Source organism: Fukomys damarensis, unplaced genomic scaffold (assembly GCF_012274545.1).
Source record: "Fukomys damarensis isolate Sample0158 unplaced genomic scaffold, DMR_v1.0_HiC HiC_scaffold_33, whole genome shotgun sequence".
NCBI classification, from domain to species: Eukaryota; Metazoa; Chordata; class Mammalia; order Rodentia; family Bathyergidae; genus Fukomys; species Fukomys damarensis.
In genome coordinates, this window is record NW_022900945.1 from 20235079 (window position 1) to 20255214 (window position 20136).

The 20136-nt window shown below is 36.0% G+C and overlaps 1 protein-coding gene across 1 annotated transcript in view; it reads right to left on the reverse strand.

Annotated features, from left to right (window-relative positions):
* Window positions 1-19872, reverse strand: part of Selenof (selenoprotein F) — a 32980-nt gene extending 13108 nt beyond the window's left edge. Inside the window, exons 1-2 of the mRNA XM_010636676.3 lie at window positions 19572-19872; window positions 9293-9460 (exon numbers count right to left, since the gene is read on the reverse strand). Coding sequence (XP_010634978.2) covers window positions 9293-9460; window positions 19572-19646 — 243 coding nt within the window. The 5' untranslated portion in view covers window positions 19647-19872. The remainder of the gene's footprint in view (window positions 1-9292; window positions 9461-19571) is intronic.
* Window positions 19873-20136: the final 264 nt, after the last annotated feature.

A 20136-nucleotide genomic window follows, 5' to 3' on the forward strand; every position in this document is an offset into this window, starting at 1 on the left:
TCCAACATCTTTTAAAAGTAATTATTACAGGAAGTGCTATGTAAAGATGATATAGGAAAGCCAGTAAAATCTCATTATAAAGGTCTCAAATATAAATATTTTCCCTTAATGAAATTCAGTTGAAATGAATTTAATGGTAAACATTGCTTCTCTAGTTATAAAACCAGCACATTCTCTTTATAGTAAAAGCTTATTAAAAAAAACCTCAAATACAAATATTTTATTGCAATGAATTCAGTTGAAATGGATTCAGTGGTAAATACCATTCCCGCCCTTAAACCATTAGCCTGCCTAATATTTTATAAAGACAGGAATATAGTACTTGGTAATATTTTGACTTTAAGAGAAGGACAGTAATTTTAAAATCATAACACATTTATTTCCACTTAGTTTTTAGTTTTGCTTTTTATGGTGGTCCAAGAGCTAAACACTGATTTGCTTTTAAAGCTCTAAAGTTAGAATTTAATTAAGGGGAAAAAAATCACACAGCAGACACATTTGTTTAAAATACCTTGGAAAATAAAGCAAAGTACAAAGCAGAAATTGAAAAAGCACCTTAGGATGAGCTAACAAAAGATACTCTTAACATAGTGGTAATTCTGGGATAGATCAAGAGTTCTTCATTTTTGGGGTATCACAGATCCTTTTGATAATCTCATAGAATTTTGCTTTATTGTAGGTTTTTTATGAACTTTCGGAAACCAGTGATGGATTTCAGGTTAAGAATTACAATGACCTCGAATGTCCTGGGCAGCAATAAAATTTAAAATTGAATTGATTTAATTCTATATAAATTGTTATTGTACAAAATTTGGACCCTCTTGATCAGACAAGTTGAGAAAAAAAAAAATCTTAAAAAAACATGGCCAGCTGGGCATGGTGGCAAACACTTGCAATTTCCCAGCATTTGGGAGGCTGGGCTGGGGGCAGGATGACTCCAAGTTCATACAAGCTTCAGCCACAAGAATGAATGATTCCAGGTCATCACTTGGAACAGTGCATTCAAGCCTACTGATACTTAGGAAGTATCACTCAATGAGAAGAAACAAAGAGAAAGAGAACATGACCACTATATTTCATGAGGTTCAAACAATTGGTAAAAACGACTCCGAGCTTTAAATCTTAGTAAGAATTTTTTCAGTGAAACAAAATTCTTTAGTAGTAAAAATATTTTTTAAATGACAAACTATTTTCTATATAGTATGTGAAAAAGGAAAAAGTCTTTTTTGCCCCCAAATGCTTGAAAAATATGACCTATAATAATTTGAATAGTGAAAATATCTAAAAATTTACTCAGTAACTTCAAGAACTGAAGAGGAAGAAGATATGGTAGCAAAGGGTACCTTTTCAAAAGCAATTCTGTAGGGGTGGAGCCATGCCTGCCTTGCAAGCTCAAGGTCCTGAGTTTGATCCCTGCTACTGAGAAAAAAAAAAAAGAAAAACAACAAACAAATAAAACAAAACAAAACAAAAAACTGGCTGCCAAACTCAAAAACAATTGTTACTAATGATGTTATCACTCCATTTATTCAACAATCAAATCACTATTTTCCCCCCAAATGGGCCATTATGATCATCTTTAAGAAAGGCTACAAATAAGTGAAAATAACACACAAAATAGCTGGCACATATTTACATTTTGTTTATAGTACATAGCTCAATGGGTTCTTTAAAGAAATCAATGCATCTGGAAACAGTAATAATAAAACAACCCGAAAGGGAATAAAATAAGAAAAAAAGTTTTCTGTCTCTCACTCCACTTTTTTTGGTACTGGGGTTCAAACTCAGGACCTTGCACTTGTGAGGCAGGTGCGCAGTGCCACTGAGCTAAATCCCCAGCCTTATAAAGTAACTTTTAAATTACTTGTTTTAAAGTTCTTGTACTGGTTATTTCCACAAGGACTAATATGTTATATCTTTAGATTAAGATATACCAATCCCCACCTTTTTGTCATGGTAGGAACTGAATCCAGGGGGTGCTGAGCTATATCGCCAGTGTTTTGGGTATTTTGAGACAGTTTTGCTAAGTTGCTCAGGTTGGTCTTGAACTTGTGATCCTCCTGGCTCAGACTCAAGAGTAGCTGGGATTTTAGGCATGCACCATCACAGACTGCTCAAAAAAAAATTTTTTTTTTTGAGACGTGTTTTTCTACATTGCCCAGACTGATGTCCTGGGCCCCCAGGATTCTTCTGCTTCAGCTTCTTGGCCAGGATTACAGGTGCACACCACTTTGCCAGGTTAAGATGTATCAATTTTAACATTGATTGACTCTTACTTCCTCCTAATTTTTACTGATTTTGATTCTCTTCGTGATTAACTTCTTAACATCAGATTTAGGTGTAAGCCCATGAAGCACAGACAGAATACTTGGCACTCAGATAGTCTAATACCCATGAGTAATTCTTATACTTCTAGAAGATAGTGGACTTTCAGTTTATTTTGGCATTCTAGAGAATAAACACTATTGAGCATATAAATGGAAAGATTACTTGGACTCTGAAGTAGGTACATCTAGGAAATGCAGCTTTAAGGTAGCCTGAAATAATTTAAGGGTTTATTTTCTTTTTAAATATTATAATCTACAAGTGTGACAGAATGTTTTCATATGGTTAGATAGAAACAGTTACTAATTTATAAAGACTGTTATTCATATTAAAGGCAGATGTGAAAATATTTTCCGTTGAAACAAAAAAATTCCATAAAATAAACTTTGAAACTGTTATTTATAGCCCCTTAGTAGCTGCAAGACCATAGGCAAGATCTGTCTGCTCTGGCTTCAACTATAAAATGGGGATACTAATGATACTTATCTATTATAAGGATATTATAGAAATCAATTCACTTAAAGGGCTTGGAAGAGTATCTTCACATATGACAACTTAATGAATATTAGTGGCCATTATTATGAAGTAAATATTTGTCATTATTTAGCATTGTTGCTATTCAAGAGTCTTAGTGATACACTGAATTTGAACAGTTGCCAAACTCACTTGTATCCAAAAAAAAAAAAAAAACCTTCTTTGTGAATCTTTTTATACAATTAGAATAATCTGTTACAGATAGTAAATATTTGTTTCCTTTAAAGAAATAAGTTCTTGTATTGATGCTATAGACACTACAAAAGCAAAGCTATTTTAAGCAACTGTGAAATTTCTTTAGTGACTACAATTTCATGCACAGTTAGCTTAACCTCCATTTCATACTCCTGTGTTTTATACAGCAGTAGCATTGTTTCTGACAGGTTAAAGCTTAAAGTTTGCCACTGTCTTGAACAAAGCTGTTTAAGCTGATGTCTGAATTAGTCTGAAATTGCTTATGAAATTGGATGCAAAGTGAAAACAAACATTTTGATGCTTCTTTATCAAAATTAAGAAAACATGTCACTTATTTAAAGACTGTTTTGGGCCTTAAATTAAGCCACATTAGATAATGCATTATTGGGAAACAAAGTATTGGGAGCCATTCTAGCCTATGGTAAGCTAAGAGATAAAGATGTGATAATTTTAAATAAAAACTAGTAACGGAATTGTTATTAATCTGTTAACTATAAATGCAAAAAAGACCTGCACAAAGCTAGCTGTGTTTTCTATATGTCATTCAATTTCTTATTGAAGTGAAATATGCCTTACTATCAACATTTTCAAGATGGCAAGAAAAATAGTGTAGAAGTTTAAAAATGCAAGCTCTGGAATCAAAGAGACTAAGATGAAACCAGGTTGTGATCCCTAACTGTCATGTAATTTTGGACAAATTATGCTCTAGTTTTCTTTTTCTGCTAAACAGGGATAAAGGTATTCACATTATCACCTTGTTATCAGGACTTCTCATCAGACAGTGTGAGTAAAATATCCAGCCTATAACGAGTATAAGATAAACATTCAAAGGTAACCCAATGTAATCATGACATGAAAACTGAAGATTTGAAGTAATTTGCTAGTTTAAAGTCACAAAGTCAGTAAGCAATGAAGCTGTGATAAAAATACAACTGTTTCAGGGCCGGGAATTTAGCTTAGCGGTACTGCCACCTGTCTCGCAAGCTCCAAGGACCTGAGTCCGATCCCCGGTACCAAAAATGAACTCTTTCAAACACTTATAAAAAGACAGAAAGGGATGAAGTTCTAATGAACTACTGCATACATGTTAGTATTACTTTTGTGGCCTACCTGGAGTGCATGGAAATTTTAGGGCATAGTAAAATACATATTGAAAAGGACGGTGCTACTACATAAAGCTGGTGAGCTAAAATTAGTCCTAACTACAGAGTAGAATGGAAAGTAGAGGGGACCCAACCGTATTCTTAAATTTACATAATGCTTAGGTCCATTTAGTCAAGTCCAATGTAATGTAGTAATATTGAGGATAAATACATTTATCATTTTTATACTCTCTGAAAAGTGTTTTTCCACCAGACTTGGGGATCACACCTAAGCAACGCTTAATATTTTGAGATGAGCTGGCATCAAACTTGTAATCTTCCTGCTGCAGCATACTAAGCAGTTGGGATTCCAGGCCTGTACCATGTGACCAGGCGAGAACTAGATTTTAAAGAGAAGACAAAAGCACTTTATCCAGTATCTGAACTTCTGAGCTACATAATTATAGAATAAGTAGTTGTATGATCTGGTGGTCTGTAGTGTAACCTTTTACTGGTATTGTGAATGATATCAAGATATTTCATATTTCATATAAAAGAAACAGCATTTTCTCAATCTGTACAGTGCTCTCTAAAAAAAGTAACTTTTAAACTTTTATTTATAAAATGTTTCCTAAATCTTTGAAATCTATTAACTGGTAGATTAATGATATAAATGAGAATGTTAATAGGGAAATTAGAAGTAATTGTGATTAGTTTGCTAGCTACATTTTTTTCATAAGGTGACTTTCTAAGCATATAGATTAATTTCTTCGCTACAATGTCACTTGTGGTCTCAAAAAATATGATGGGTTCCACTTACCATTCCAAAGAGTTGAAAACCAGTAATATATTTCATTCTAAAATGACTTTAAAATATGGGTCTCTCAACTTTTAAAACAGACTTGGCCTAAGAAAGTTTAGCTGCTCAGGCTAAACTTAAACATGTGTTTAGCATGCACAAAGGCCTGGGTTTGATCACCAAGCACTGCAAAATGAATGAATGAATGAATAAATAAATAAGAGCTCCCATTTATTGATTTGAGCTCTACTTTAATGATGGCATTGAAAAAAACTTTAGTAATAAATTTATTTTTTCAAAATGCAATCTTATACATTTTAAAATTTCACGCAGCATACAAAATGGCACAAATTTTGAATTTAAAATTTGTAATTTTCTTATTAAAGTATGTCAATTGGCAGGATTCAAAATACTGAAATTTGGGATTATGTTTGCCACAATTTAGATCTACATTTTTTTACATTAAGAAGTAGTTACAAATAGTAAAACTTTCATATTCTGTTGTTATATTTCCTCTTGATTCAGCTGATCAAGAATCTGGGAAGCAGAGAAACAGAAAAATTTCTTCCAAATTTTTGTGACTGGAAATTTGGTAGTTTTTGATTTATCTCTCATATATTTTCTTTTGCCCTACTTTGCCAATAGCAATAATAATTATGATATTATCTGAGTTCTCCAAATTTTCTGTTTTTTCTTGCTTATTTTCAACCAAACCAGGTAATGCTACTGTCATTACCACCAGTGGCAAATGTATTTACCAAATACCTGTACATGCCAGGAACAATTTTAAGGAGTTATACGCATATTACCTCAATTAATTCTCATAACTGCCCTATGAGACAAGAAGTATTATTATCCTTCACTTACAGACAAGGAAACAGACACAATGATCAAATAATTTGTTCAAGAACAGCAACTAAGAGAGAGGATCTGAATCAAGATAGTCTAACTCCAGAACCAGGGTCTTCAACCACTAATCTAAACTCACTCCAATTCAGTCAAGACAGAATGAATAGCAAGTTAAAATGGAATAATTTTATTGGTTTATAGATAAACATATTACTTCTACGAGGTGCTCTGATTTGATAACAAGTTTGACCTTAAGACCAATCATTCAGAAATGAGTAAAAAAGTTCTAAATTCAATTAAATAAAAATATTTTGAAGGAAGAAAAAAGAAACTAGTGATATACTACAAGATTTTGCTAAACCAAGATTAAAAAAAAGCAAAAAACAAAAATATCAGAAAGGTACTAGCTAAACAGGGGTATATAATGAAGAAAAAATAGAAAAGTTCTATAAGAACAATACCTGAAAGAGGCTGAGGTCCTTAAACTATGAGACCTTAATACAGAGATGGAGGAAAAAAGCACCTCAATGCCATAAAAAATTAAATTATTAATAAATTAAAATTAATAAAAAATAAATTAAAGTTAATTGAATTAGAAAGACTATAAAAACAAAAACAATCTACTTATTTACTTATTGAATTACTATGCTGCATCTTATAAATCTTAGAAATCAGAAGTTAAAAAATTCTTTTTTTCTTTTATACCAGGGATTGAACTCAGGACCTTGTGCTTGCAAGGCAGGCAGCGGAACCACTGAGCTAAATCCCCAGACCAGAAGTTAAAAAATTCTTAACAAAAAATGTTTGATTTATGTTTATACTCAGGAAAATTTCCAGAACCTATTTTAATCTGATGGTAATGTTCACTTAAAAAATATATTAGTTACCAGAATTACTAAAAAGTGCTAAACAATCTCTTTTTAGGTAGATGTGTAGTGCTTATCATATCCTTATAAATAAAATGTAGAGGACCAGGAATTTAGCTCAGTGGTTCCACCACCTGCCTCGCAAGCTCAAGGACCCAAGTTCAATCCCTGGTACCAAAATCAATCAATAAATAAAATGTAGAAATAAAAGATCTATGTTTAGAGTTCATTAATTATAACCAAAGAATTCTTTCAAATTTTAAAGTATCTTCCAGGATATTTAAGTGAAATATACGAAAAAGGCATTGTAGTGGGTTGACTAACAGGTGAACTGAATCAGCATGGTCTGGGTGTGGAGGATCCACCTGAAGACTGTTACCAATAGCCATATAGAGAACTGCTTCAGCCTCCTGAGTGGTGGATTTACAGGTGTGCATCACCACACCTGGCTCACAAGTACTATTTGTATATGTCTATAAATGTAGTTTGCATTTAAATGTTGGCTTTCTCAACATGCTACACTGTTGAAAAGTACTGATTTTGTATAAAAGGTGCTAGTAAATGCTTGATGAGAAATACATCGTCAAGTGAGTGCAGAAGTGCATGCCTGTAATTCTAGCAAGAGAATCACCATGAATTTGAGCCCAGCCTGGGCTATATATTAAGTTCAAGGCCAGATGAACTAAACAGTACATAGCTCAATTAAGAATGAAAATGGAACAGAAATATAATTAACTTTAGAAGTAAGTGATCCACCTAATGAGGTAATTAATAATGTGAAATAGGAAATAAAGGGCTAAAGGTGTGGGGAAAGTGGGAAGGGTGGGGGAAAGGTAATAAGGGAGAGGAAAAAAATATGAGAAACTGAAAAAATGGAAATAAAATGTTTGTAAATGGGGAGGGGAGGAGGGGGTGAAGGGAGGGCAGGGACAAGGGGAAAAAATGAGAATCAAGACCTATTATGTAAAGGTACAGGATCCTAATAATGAATGTAACTGTATTGTATACCTAGATTGTACCAATAAATTCAATAAAAAGAAAAAAAAAAGTAAGTGATCCAATCTTGGTTTTACTAAAACTATCACAAAAATGGGGTATAATGAAGGAGTATTGAGAAAAGGTAATAAGTAAAAGCAGCTTTCATATGTATTTGAGTTATAATTTAGATATATTTTATATCAGTCAAGGGTAGAACTCTCAATTTACTTTATTTTTTCCTGGTACCAGGGATAAAACTCAGGAGTCATGTGTGGCAACCCTGAGCTAAATCCATGGCCCTCTCAATTTACTGTTAATTACAAGGGGTGTGTCTGTGTGTAGGAAACACACTGTTTACTATAGAACAAGCCTTGTTATTCAATCCAAGTGTGGGGTCTCAGCAAACAATCAACTCTTTGTTGAGTAGTAGTGTAGTCCATGGAAAGATAAGGAGAGAATGACTTATCTAGATTCCTTCAGCAATTTGTCACATCAGAAGGGGGAGTTCATATTACAGTAGTTAAATTTTATGCCTTAAATTTATTTAAAGTCAAGTTTTAAAAATTTGATTAAGATCATATTTATATCCAATAAAGACTACCTTACATGTAAGGAAATCTAAATATAAAATGTATCACTGGTATATAATAACCAATGAAAGGAAATCCATGTTAAGACTGCCACAGTCTTTGAGACATTGGCAATTTCAAGTTCACGATACTCAGAAATCAAATAGGCTGAACACTAAGTGCTAATATTTTCAAAGCGTATATCCTTGTTTTTCTTTGAGAGCTATAAAAACGTACTCAGTATTAGAAAGAAACTTTAACTACCTAACCATAAGAAAATATTACTTTTTGAAAGCTTTACACACTGTAACGCCTTAAACAGAATCCAGTATGCGCAAGAGATTAAGTACAAACTTATTAGAAAGATGCTAGAACTTTTTTCTAATTCCAAACAGGGATCTCACTAATTCAGAGGTTTTGTTTTGTTTTGTTTCGCTGATGGTGCTGGGGTTTGAATGCAGTGCCATGTGTGTATGTGCTAGGCCAATACTTTACCAGTGAGTTCTACATGTCCAACTCCAATTCACTTTTATTTGGATAACATAAATTATATTTTCAGGCTACTTTAAAAATTCCAGAAATTGAATAAGTTTAAAGAAAAGGTTTAAAAACTGATTAAATGCATTATTAGTTTTAACAGTAGGTTCAAAACACATTTTATAAAAACAGTACTATCTTTGGATCAATTTTCATATCTTAGGAAATTAGTCATAACATAATGCGTAAATTAACAGGTGTTACCCAAATTTAGTTATAATTTATTTTATATAATTCTGTGCCTTGTCCTCTTCCTCTCATGTCAAACCTCATCATAAAACTGGCTTATTACAAATAAACAAAAAATATAATTACTCTTTACTTTCATTTGGTCAGAAGTTATGGAAGACTGGAGAGAGAAACAGTAATACTGCCTTCTTTCTTTGAAATCCATGACAAAATGGGATCCTAGTAGGAAATCTCCTTTTTCATTTCCATATGCTTTCACTAATCTAGTGGGCCAGGCAAGAAATTAAGTTTTTTACCTGAGCTAAGTAATTTATGCTTTGCCTTATCTCTAAACAATCGAAAAAGACACACACACAACCAAAAAGTTACCTTTTTGGTTTCAAACTGTGCCTCTTCCTGACAGCATCCTCTGCAATTAGGATCCAGCTGAAGTAGGTTGAACTGTCCAAGAAGATCACAAGAGCTGCAGAGCAAGTTGCTAGAGAAGCCTAACTCTCTGCATCCCTCTGATGAAAACTCTGCCTTGAAAGCAGACACCTGAAAATAAAAACAAGATATACCCCACAATTTTATATTTACATTTTAAAACACCCAAAAGAGATAATGGGGCCGGAGTCTAATATACTGGAAATGATTACTGAAATGTTTCATTTGAAGACAAATTCTTACACATTTTTGAACTCTACAATTCTACAAGAGTCTTTAGTTCTTTCCTCTCATCCATTATCTTTTTTTCTTTAAAATTCTGACATCTTTTAGTTTAGCAAAAAAGATATATCATTTTATGATATGCACGACATCTTTTATTACATATTAAGTAATTTTAAAGAATTTCCTTATAAGAAAAAATAATTTCCACTTTATTTTAAGGACTCAGCACCTGTTTATATGGATTATGGAATAACACTATGTGCAGACATTCTGAAGGGGAAGGGCAGAAAAGGGGTGGGGTGAAGGAAGACAGGAGGACATAAAAAAATCAAACTAACTTCCACCATTTACAAGACATGTGATCCTGGGAAGGCTATCCTGCCTAAGCTTTAATTTCCTTACTGATAAAGCAAGAAACAGTAATGTCTACATAAAACAGGCTGCTATAAGATTAAGTGAAGGTATATAAACTAATCAGTCAGAATGACAGACAAAAGCCGACTTTCAAAAATATTAGCTTTTTCCTCAACCATTCTTCTTTCATTTCTCAGTCAATGTGGTGTATCTCCCTTTGTTCAAGGCCAATCCCTCTACATTCTACCTGTGCCTTGTTTTCTATTCTCTCTCATATCCACAAGGGGTTCATTTCACTGACAACTCGATCCTACAGTATACGCAAGCACTACTCTTACTATATCATCATTTCTGAATCGTTACTATAACTGAGTTTCCAATTTACACTCCACCTGCTAAAATTAGTAAATCATAAAACGCAAAGGCACTCCAACCAGTTCTACTTCAGTTGCTTTTCAAAGGTTTGTCCTCCTTTTCCTTTCTTCTATGTAGCCTTAAATGCTGTTGTTTCCCCCAGCTCCGTTTTTGGCTCTATCTTCACCTTACACAGTTTCTATGGATGACCACTGCCTTACCATGGTTTCTTTACCATTTCCTGAAAACTCTCCAAGTCTTGATCTTGGGAGTCAGGTTCTGAAGCTAAAAGCCCATGTGATGTCTCATTTAGATCTTGTATATGTATTAAAACTTTAAAAATCTGTAACAGTGAAATTTATCTGTTTTTCCCTGAAATCTAGCCCTCCTAATGTATTGGTCAAATGGCATTATTTCCTTGACCACCTCGTTTCCCAGTTACGTCATCCTACATGTTTTGTTCAGCATTCTCACAACCTATTAGCTGACACATTTTCATAATTCTGTCTCTTAAAGAACTTTCAAATATTTTCCTGACTCAGGCGCATAAATGATCACTGCCAGCCCTACTGCTCATTACTTTCCCAATTCCATCTTACTTTCTAGCTATAATAAATTACTTTAGTACCCTTAAGCATAAAAAAAAAAAAAAGCTACTCCATACACTTCTGTTCACACTTTTACCTATGTCTATGTTCTTTTATCACTTTTTCACCCTCTAAATTTCTACTTATTTGCAAGAGCCTAATTAGCATCAGTCTCCTAGGGAGCCTCCTCGGAATCATGTCAATCTTTAGCCATAGTAATTTTCTTCTCTGAGAAAGAAATCTTTGCATAGCTGTAAAATAGTAGCATTCATAACACTGTAGTATGTAATAAAGCACCGCCTGACTCCCCAACAATACTAGCCCTTGATCTAGTTCTTACATGTTTGTTAAATTAATTGGTTAAAACCAGAGCCATAGTCTCTTTACCTTTGTCTGTCTGTCTTTCCCTTTCTGTCTCTCTTTGACTGGCTCTCCCCACCCATCTCTCTCACTCACTCTGGACTCCTCCCGTCCCCACCTCTCTGCATTTCTCTCTCACCCACTCCCCTAGCTCTTGCCCTTTATTGAGAGAGAGAGAGAGAGAGAGAGAGAGAGAAAACAAAACACCACAGCTTCAAATAGGGAGAATTTCAGATTGTTTCCAACTACAGTACTATAGTTGATTTTCTAGACCAAAGGTCTGTAAACTTTAGGCAAATGCCAAACAGCAATTTATGTTAGGCTTTAGTGGCAATATGGTTTCTGATGCAAATACTCAACTCAGCTACTGTAGACAAAGCAGTCAAAAACAATATATAAATGAAGGAGTGCCCCTGTATTCCAGTAAAACTATTTACAACAATAGGGTTGCCTGGATTTTGCCTGTCAATTGTAGTTTGTCGACCGTTTTGACTAGGTAAAGTCAAAACCAGTGCCCTTTCCCAATGAAAATATTGCTAGCATTTTACTCAAATGCTGATCATCCTTTTGGTTTTATAGTAAGTCAGTATTTTTATGGCTTTTTTTTGGAACAGGATTTGAACTCGGGCCCTTGTGCTTGCGAGGCGGACAGCAGAACCACTGAGCCAAATCCCTGGCTCCTTGAGTCAATATTTTAATGTAATACTTCACACATCTTTTGCCCTTTGTAATAATGTAGAATGTAAGTAATCTTCAAAATAGATCAAATATCCCAGCACAGCAGGAAGGACTTACGAATTTTTTGGCTCACTGATGTGTCTGGTGTGGTTAATCCCTCTAGTTCAGGGATGGCGAACCTATGATACACGTGCTGCCGCAGGCTGTGTATCACTGGAAGCTCTAAAAGGTTTGCCATCACTGGTCTAGTTTAACTACACAAGACATAACACTATACTATTACTGTGCTTCGTATAATTTCTGTCAGTAACGTGATCTGTAAGATCTTTTCCACAGGTTAATTTGAAATTAATGTGACAACTATATTTTCTAAACATGGCTGTATTAATATGTACACGTTGTCCCATATGTTCTTCTTACCATGTGGGTGGTAGTCTTACTGAGATATGGATGATTCACACTGAACGTCTGCTGTTCCCTCTTCTTGAATCTGGGCTGGAGTTGCGACTACTCAACCAACAGAATGTGGCAGGAACTGATACTGTGTGATTCAGATAGTAAGTAGTTTACACAAAAAATAAAGCCTCTGGCTAGCCTCCCTTGTCCCCACTATCAATTGTGCAACTTAGCCACTGTGCTGTAAAGAAGCCTTAACTACACTGACAACATCAGCAGGCCCCTGTACAGAGCAACTGAGACACCTAGGTGACAATCAGCATCAACCATTAAACATGTGAGTTGAACGGCCTTCTGATTTTAGAACCCAATCTTTCAGCTGCAGTCTGATGCTATACCACAGAACTAACCAGCCATCCCGGCTGTGTTCAGTCTGCATTGCTGACCCACTGAATACAAAAGGAAAATAAACAACTGTTTCATACTACTACATTTTAGGGTAATTTATTTTGCAGCTATGGAACTGTTTCAGTTATTATGAACATTCTGAACTAGTTAAGAAACAGTAATCAAAGCTTAACAAAATAGAAATTTCAAGGGAATAATTGTATCAGGGACTTTGGAACCTACAGGTGGATGCTCATTGGGTAACTAAAAGCAGAGTAAAGTTTGGCAACTTGCCTTCATCTGTTTTATTGCCTTAAAACTTTCAGTCAGATTCCCATTCAGCACTGTATGTAGGTATGTCAACCATTTAAGTAGTGTCTAACTAAAAACTATAATACAAGCTTTATTAGCTCTAAATTTTACCCTGTCTTACCTCCCTTCAAGACTGAGGACACCAAGACAAGAGTAACTTTTCAGGGATATCCAATTGCCAGCTCCTATGATGTCTAACTACTCACCACCACCCACCCCCTCAGAGATGCCTTGAAGTCTGGTCATTGTCTGTTATGATTTATACCTAGATGCCCCCCACAAAGCTGCATGTGCTCACAGATGAGGCTTTCCAGGGTGACTGTATTATGAGAGAATTATAGCTGACTTGCTGTTAGGAGGTGGGGCCTGGTTCAAAGAGGCCTTTCCACCTTCCCTCACTCTCTGCTTCCTGGCTGCCATGAGGTGAACAGCTTTCCTCCACCAGACTCTCCCACCATGCTATTTCTTCTTTGGAGCTGCTGAATGTAGACTGAAATGTGAGCCCAGATAAAGCTTGCCTCCCTTAAATTGCAGGTATCTGGTAGTGTGTCTCAGCAACAAGAAAAGTGACTAAGATATTATCTTAAGCCTGCAGCCACCTCATATTCCAGGAAAAACAAAGCTTTGCAGACTACCTCATGATGAGGTCACCTCCCAAGTGGAACTGAGGTTGTACCCTATAAGCAGGAAGCATCATCTCAGGAAAGGAACCAAACTAACCCCTCAAGTGACAATGGCTCTCCCAGGATATCACAGAAGCAGTCCTAAGTCCCCAATCAATAAGACTATGGCTTTACCAGATTAACTACCTACCTAGGTTAAGACTTCCCTGCTATAAACACCCTTTGTGGTTTTGTTTGTTTGTTTTCTATAAACCCCCAAAATTTCTGTCAGCTCCTTCAAGACGGATTTTGAACCCTTTATCTGTGTTTCCCAACATGGACATGCTTAGTAAATCTCCTTCCCTGTTCTTTATCACTGAATGTCTTCCTGATTGGAGTTATGAAACTGATGGCACAGTGTGGCATGTCAAGACCCCTGGAGCCAGGGCTTTTGCCCCCAAACTCTAATAATATAATCATGCAATTATACTATTTAGTTTTATTCTGGCTTTCACTGAGCCAGGTGACCAGGCGGTATGAATATTCTGAAGTACACAGACAACTTTATTCAAATGCCAGCGCAGAGTAATCTTACTTTTGAACTTCTGAATGGGGGAAAATTATCACTTATCTCATAATTTAAAAAGGAGACAAAGTACAGAAGGTATCTATTATCCTACCTTTTAAAAAGTGGGTGCTTAATAAATGTATTATTCTCCTCTTCCAGTATGAAAACACACTAAAAAATCACAAAATACTATAAAAGAATTTTAATTATTACTTTAGACAGGGAATTAAGGTTAAGCACAGGAAAGGTACAAGGTATCTTTGGTTTCATGAATGAACTTTTTTCTTTTCTTTTTTTTATTTTTTAAGCTGTTTCCTTTATTGCTTTGTAGATTTAAGGTTTTGAATCCAAAGAACATTCAGGTTATATGTTTAAGCAATTCACAGACAACAACTAAATGTTAATACACGAGTTCAAAATTATAAATAATGCCTGTCTTTTTATTGCCAAAACATTAAATTTTGTAAAAAAAGACATTCTTCTAAGGAGGGAATTCTGACTGGGATAATCACCTAATTCTCTGCATTTGAAAGTAGGATTGACTAAGAGATTCCACCCCTTTTTCTTCATGTATTATTCAATGTTTTATTATACGTATTCACACACACAGAGTTGTTTCCTCATCTGTATTCACTGAGGAAACTCACAGGTTTCTCATGTAATTCTGAAGAGATTTCAAGTCAGACAAAATCAAATAGATAGGTTTACAGAATGAACCCCACCCCGTGACAATGAATAACAGAAACATGGCCATTACAAGAAGCTCTTACCAAGCACCAGATATTTTGCTAAGTACTTTATATTATTATTTCATTTACACTTACCCGCTCTATGGAGTAGGTATTATATCCTCATTTTATGGAGAAGGAAACTGGGGCTTAGGATAATTAAGATCATTTATCTAACACTACACAATAAACAACAGCAGCATTAAGATTCTAACCCTGGCCTACCTCAAAATCCCTGCAGTCTCAACAGTATGCCCCACTAAAACTCATGGAGAACCTTAATTCCTCAATACAGCAGTGCAGGAAGGTGGGGCCTGGTGGGAACTATCTGAGTCCCCATGAGTAGATTAATGTCTTTTTCACAGGAATGGGTTAGCTGCTGTAGTGTTTTTTATCTGTGATGGGCTGCTGCTTCCAGCTTCTACTTCTGCTTCCAGCAAGAGTAGAAGAAGCCTGAGGCTCTTAGAGATGCAGTGGGTTAGTCTAGGACTTTTCAACTTTTAGAATTGTATGCCAAAATAAACATTTCTTTATACATTACCCAGTCTCAGATATTCTGTTAGAGGGACAGAAAACAAAGAAAACCCCTATCCACTGTGACTGACTACCATATTTCAGAAAATTCATGACATACCATTACTGTCCAAACCACTAATAACAAAAAAGGTGACAACTGTAATTGTGCCACCAATTTCTTAGGACAATGGAAATGTTGATCTGTGAAGAAATGAGGTAGGATTGGGATGTCTCAAAACCAATGATACAATACAACTCTATATTGATTTTCAATATAGTGCCTTTTTGAATGAGGAAATAGTATATGTAGTCTGAGTGAAGGATTGAATACTTCTCAGTTCTGGGGAGCTTTAGTAAACAACTTCCTTAGGCTATACCAAATGTTACTTTCCTGATCCTTACATTGAAATGCTGATAACTATGTATTGCCCTTAATTTGAAATTACAGCTATTGAGCATGAGCAGCATAGCCAAATGAGAAAAGACTCAACAACTTGACTAGTGTAAGGGTTAAGTGTAAACTATCAAAGTGTGAGATAAATCTCAAAGTACAGTCTTATCCTCTATTCACGATAGTATCTCAGCCTCAAAACATCAAGAAATTGTTTCCTCACTCCTCTTGATTCATATGTCAGGTTCTAAAGATTTGGCTAATGTTCACTTCTACCAATCACTTCACTTGGTCTTTCCTTTCTCATAGGCCAACTGTGAAATGCAGTTTTTCTAACTTAGAAAATATTTCCAACACTTCTCTATACTCCTTTTCATTTTCCAGGTATTTGCTTCTTTTTGTAAAAACAGCAGTCATTACAGAAAAAAGAAAAATACACCTTAGGAACATTGAAACAGTTCAATAATGTGAGTTTTCTAGGATTTCCTCTTTTCTGAGGCATTTTTGTAGTTCGAGTTGTGAGTGGGGTTCATCATCGCTCTAGAGAAGCTGCAGATTATCTCAGTGACATTGACAGTATGGAGTAACATAAAGGAACTGCAAGGCCATTTACATCTCAGAGGGATTTAGGGGACACGTGAAACACAATGAAAAATCAAAAGGAAAATGACCCCTGTATTCCTTTGCTTGCACCGTAATTGGCACAGGAGTAGGAGCAATGGAAGGGCACAAACATAAAGCTATGATCTGGTTAAGCATGGATTAGTGCAATACAATATAAATTCTGATGACAGACTATGCAAAGGAGAAATTGTCTGAAACAGTCTGGAAACAGAATGTGAGTTAGTTTGCACTCTATCTCAACACTACTTCAGAGAAGAAATATGGAAATTAATTCTTAGACTAAAATTTGCCTCTGATTATAGTCAGTTTTTAAAACGTTAAAACTAGAAAATAGATTTCCTTAAAGAATGGTGCTCTTTTTACTCTAAGTTATATAACATCATGAATTTAATAGGCAGAGTTTGAGAGTAAGAGGGATATCTTTGAGAATATTTTTACCTGCAATAGTGTGTTATGACTAATGAACTAGGGCAGTGGTGGCAAATCTACGGCATGTGGGCTGTTTGTTATTACTGAAAGCTCTACAGGTTCGTCATCACTAAACTGGAGCTTTTTTTGATGACTTACTGCATGAAAGTTAGGGGGAAGTCACATTTACCAATTATTGGGTACGTTGATTGCTGTTCTAAAAAGGTTGCAGTCTATTATGTGCTTACTTGCTACAGTTGTACAGTCAGTCACCAGGTAATTTAGAGTGAGATCGAAAGTAGAGTCTATCATATTATAACCTCCTTTCCAAAATTCTTACACAGATCTTCAAATGAACTACTGTTTCTAGAACTATATGAAGCCAATTATATGGAATACTTGGTTGATAAGTTTTCAAAATTCCATGTTTTCATAATTTTAGAACTCCCTAATTCATTCAACGGATACTTTACTTAGACGTTATTATATTACTCTATATGTATATTACATGTGATAAAATAATGATCAGGAACAGCAAGTTGGTACTTCCTTGTAGAAGGAGGGTCTCTGTCAACGTAGTGGGAGAATGCCAAATATCAAGAAATTAAAATAGAAAATTGGGAAAGCATGGGAAAATAAGTAATGATTACAATTAGAGCAGGAGAAAAATCCTTAATCTAAACTTGGGGTGAACCAGTGAAGAGTTTCAATCATGATACATTTGTTTTAGAAAGATCACTCTGAATGTTCTATAGAGATTCAATTAGAAAGGGAGAAAATCAGATGGGGACACAATTTAAGGAAGTTAATTATAGGAAAAAAATAGTGACCCGAACATGCTACTTGCAGAAATAGAATTAAAAGAATTGTTTTGGACATTTTTAAGAGCTTAATGACTATTTAGACTCAAGAGTGTTAAAACGACCAATTTCTGGTGGTAGATACCTGTAAGCTTAGCACTTTGGGAGAATGAGGTAGAGGACGACAAATTCTAACCCAGCCTGCTTCAAAATGAAAAAATGGATAGGGATGTAGCTCAGTGCAAAGGCCCTGGGTTCCATCTCCAATGAAACACAAACACACACACACACACACAATTTCTGGCTTGGGCAACTGGGAAGCTGGCAAAACCAACCATTTAGGTAAGGAGAGAAGTCTGTGGCCTGACTGAAGAATTAATAGTAAGTGGACTGATTTCAGAGATATTTAGGAAGCAAAATCAGTAAGATTTGGCAATTGCCTGACTGTCAGATTCGTTAAGGAAAAGAAAGAGACAAAGGATGACATCAAGTTTCTGGCATGGATTTTGAGATGGTCTCTATGGTACATTAAGGGCCAAGAATACCTCTTGTCTTGGTATGTATACTTTGCCATGTGACTCTGTCACTCCTCCCATGTAAAGATGTTATGTGTTTCCCTATTTCTGAAAGGTGGTCTGGTCTTGTGACTTGCTTTGCCAAGTATGTGGTAGAAGTGACATGTGATTCCAAAGGCAAGACTTTTAGGAGGGATTGTTCAGTTTCTGCTCTTTTGAAGCACTGTCCTGAGACTGTCTGGAAAAGAAGTTGGTCTAGCCTAAAGAGGAAGAGAGGTCACAGTTGACAGCACCACTATGAATGATGGTGACCCTGCACTTTTTGGGTTAACTGAACTACTAGTTCAAAACAGTGCACAAACGAGGTCAGAAGGCCAGGAGAAATTAACAGAAGAACCACTCTACTGACTCACAAAATGATGTGAAATGGTTTTATTAAGCCACTAAATTCTCAGGGGTGGTTACACCATCATAGGCAACTGAAAATTACAGAATGAAATTCGGAGAAGACAGCTTGAAATATTTCATGTTATCCTCTTATTGTGGTGAGGATGAATCCAAATTCAAATGAGACAAAGAACCCCTGAGAGAAAATTCAGGGAGGGATGTTCCAGTAATTTCTAAATCACCAACTGTCTGAATAACGGTTTGTATTGGACCATTAGAGAAGCAAAGAAAGCGATGATGCTTTTAAATTCCAGGATGAAAGGGAAAAAAGACGTATTTATAGAGACCTGTACAGTCCCTACCCCCTTAGATAAAGTCTTAGATAAATCAATTAAAGCAGGCCTTCTAGAACAAAACTTTTCAGCAGCCACAGTAAAGAACAATTAAACTGAAATAGGAAATGCAAACAGTGCCCATTTATAACAAAACATGAATTGCAATTCTTAAGAGCAGTCAAAATCAATGTCTACTTGTTTCACAGGTAAGAAAATAAGTTATAACGTTTTCCTCTTTCAAAGATCAAGAAGCCATATACTTTGCTAATGAAAAAAAAGAAATTAAAAAAACTTGGTTACACTGATGTGTGCGTGTAAATGAGAGTGAGAAAGGATAAAGAGAAACTGTTGTCTGGGCCAAAGTTTTGAAAATTTTTCTCTAAAATCTGGGAGCCCTATCGTGAATAACAGTATTTCCTTGCATTTCTGTTCTCTTGAAACTCTTACTCCTTTTCAAGTTTTTCTGCTCTCTCCATCATACAACTTACAAGTCGTTTTCAGCTAAAGCTGTGTAAGAAAAAAATATTCAAGACAGTTAGTTTTAAATCAGGAAACCGACTGTAGAAACTCTACCAGGTATTAAGCCACGTCACATTCCGGCCTCAGCAGTCACTAAGGAAACCCAGTCCTCTCATCCTTTTCAAGTGAGGCTCCCAAACAGGAACAAGGCATCCACAGAGGAAAGGTGTACTTACCGCTTGAAGCACAGTGGCCAACAGCAACCGTAGGCCAAACGCCGGCCCAGGGAAGCGCCCCTGCCCCGCCGCCATCGCTACGGGCTACCGCAACTCTCTGGCCGACCAGAGGACCCCCCTCCGCAGGGGCGTCTACGCCGGAGCCTGATCCGATACAGGCCAGAAAAGGCCACTGCCATCTAATTCCTTATTCTGCAAAGATGAGCATTAACTAAGGGCATATGCAAGCTTAAAGATGATCAAATATAAAGACAGTCACCAGGTGCTTTCAATTTCTCAAATCAGGCACTTTCCTAAACTCCCTATTTCTGTTCTTCTGAGGGCTCCTTTCTTCCAATCACATTTCATCCCGGAGCCAAGAAACCCCGCCTTCTCCAGTTTCAGCCCTGCCTCCTCCTCCACATTATCCAATTGCATTCCGCTTTGGTTGAGTCTGTGGCAGAAGAACCCAACCGTAAAGCGAACCGTGAGCGAAACGCCGGGGTTCATTCCAGCCAATAAGCACAACCGAACGGAGTGGGTGGAGCCCTTGGTTGCCGAGCAGCGTACGTAAATGCGTGCGCGT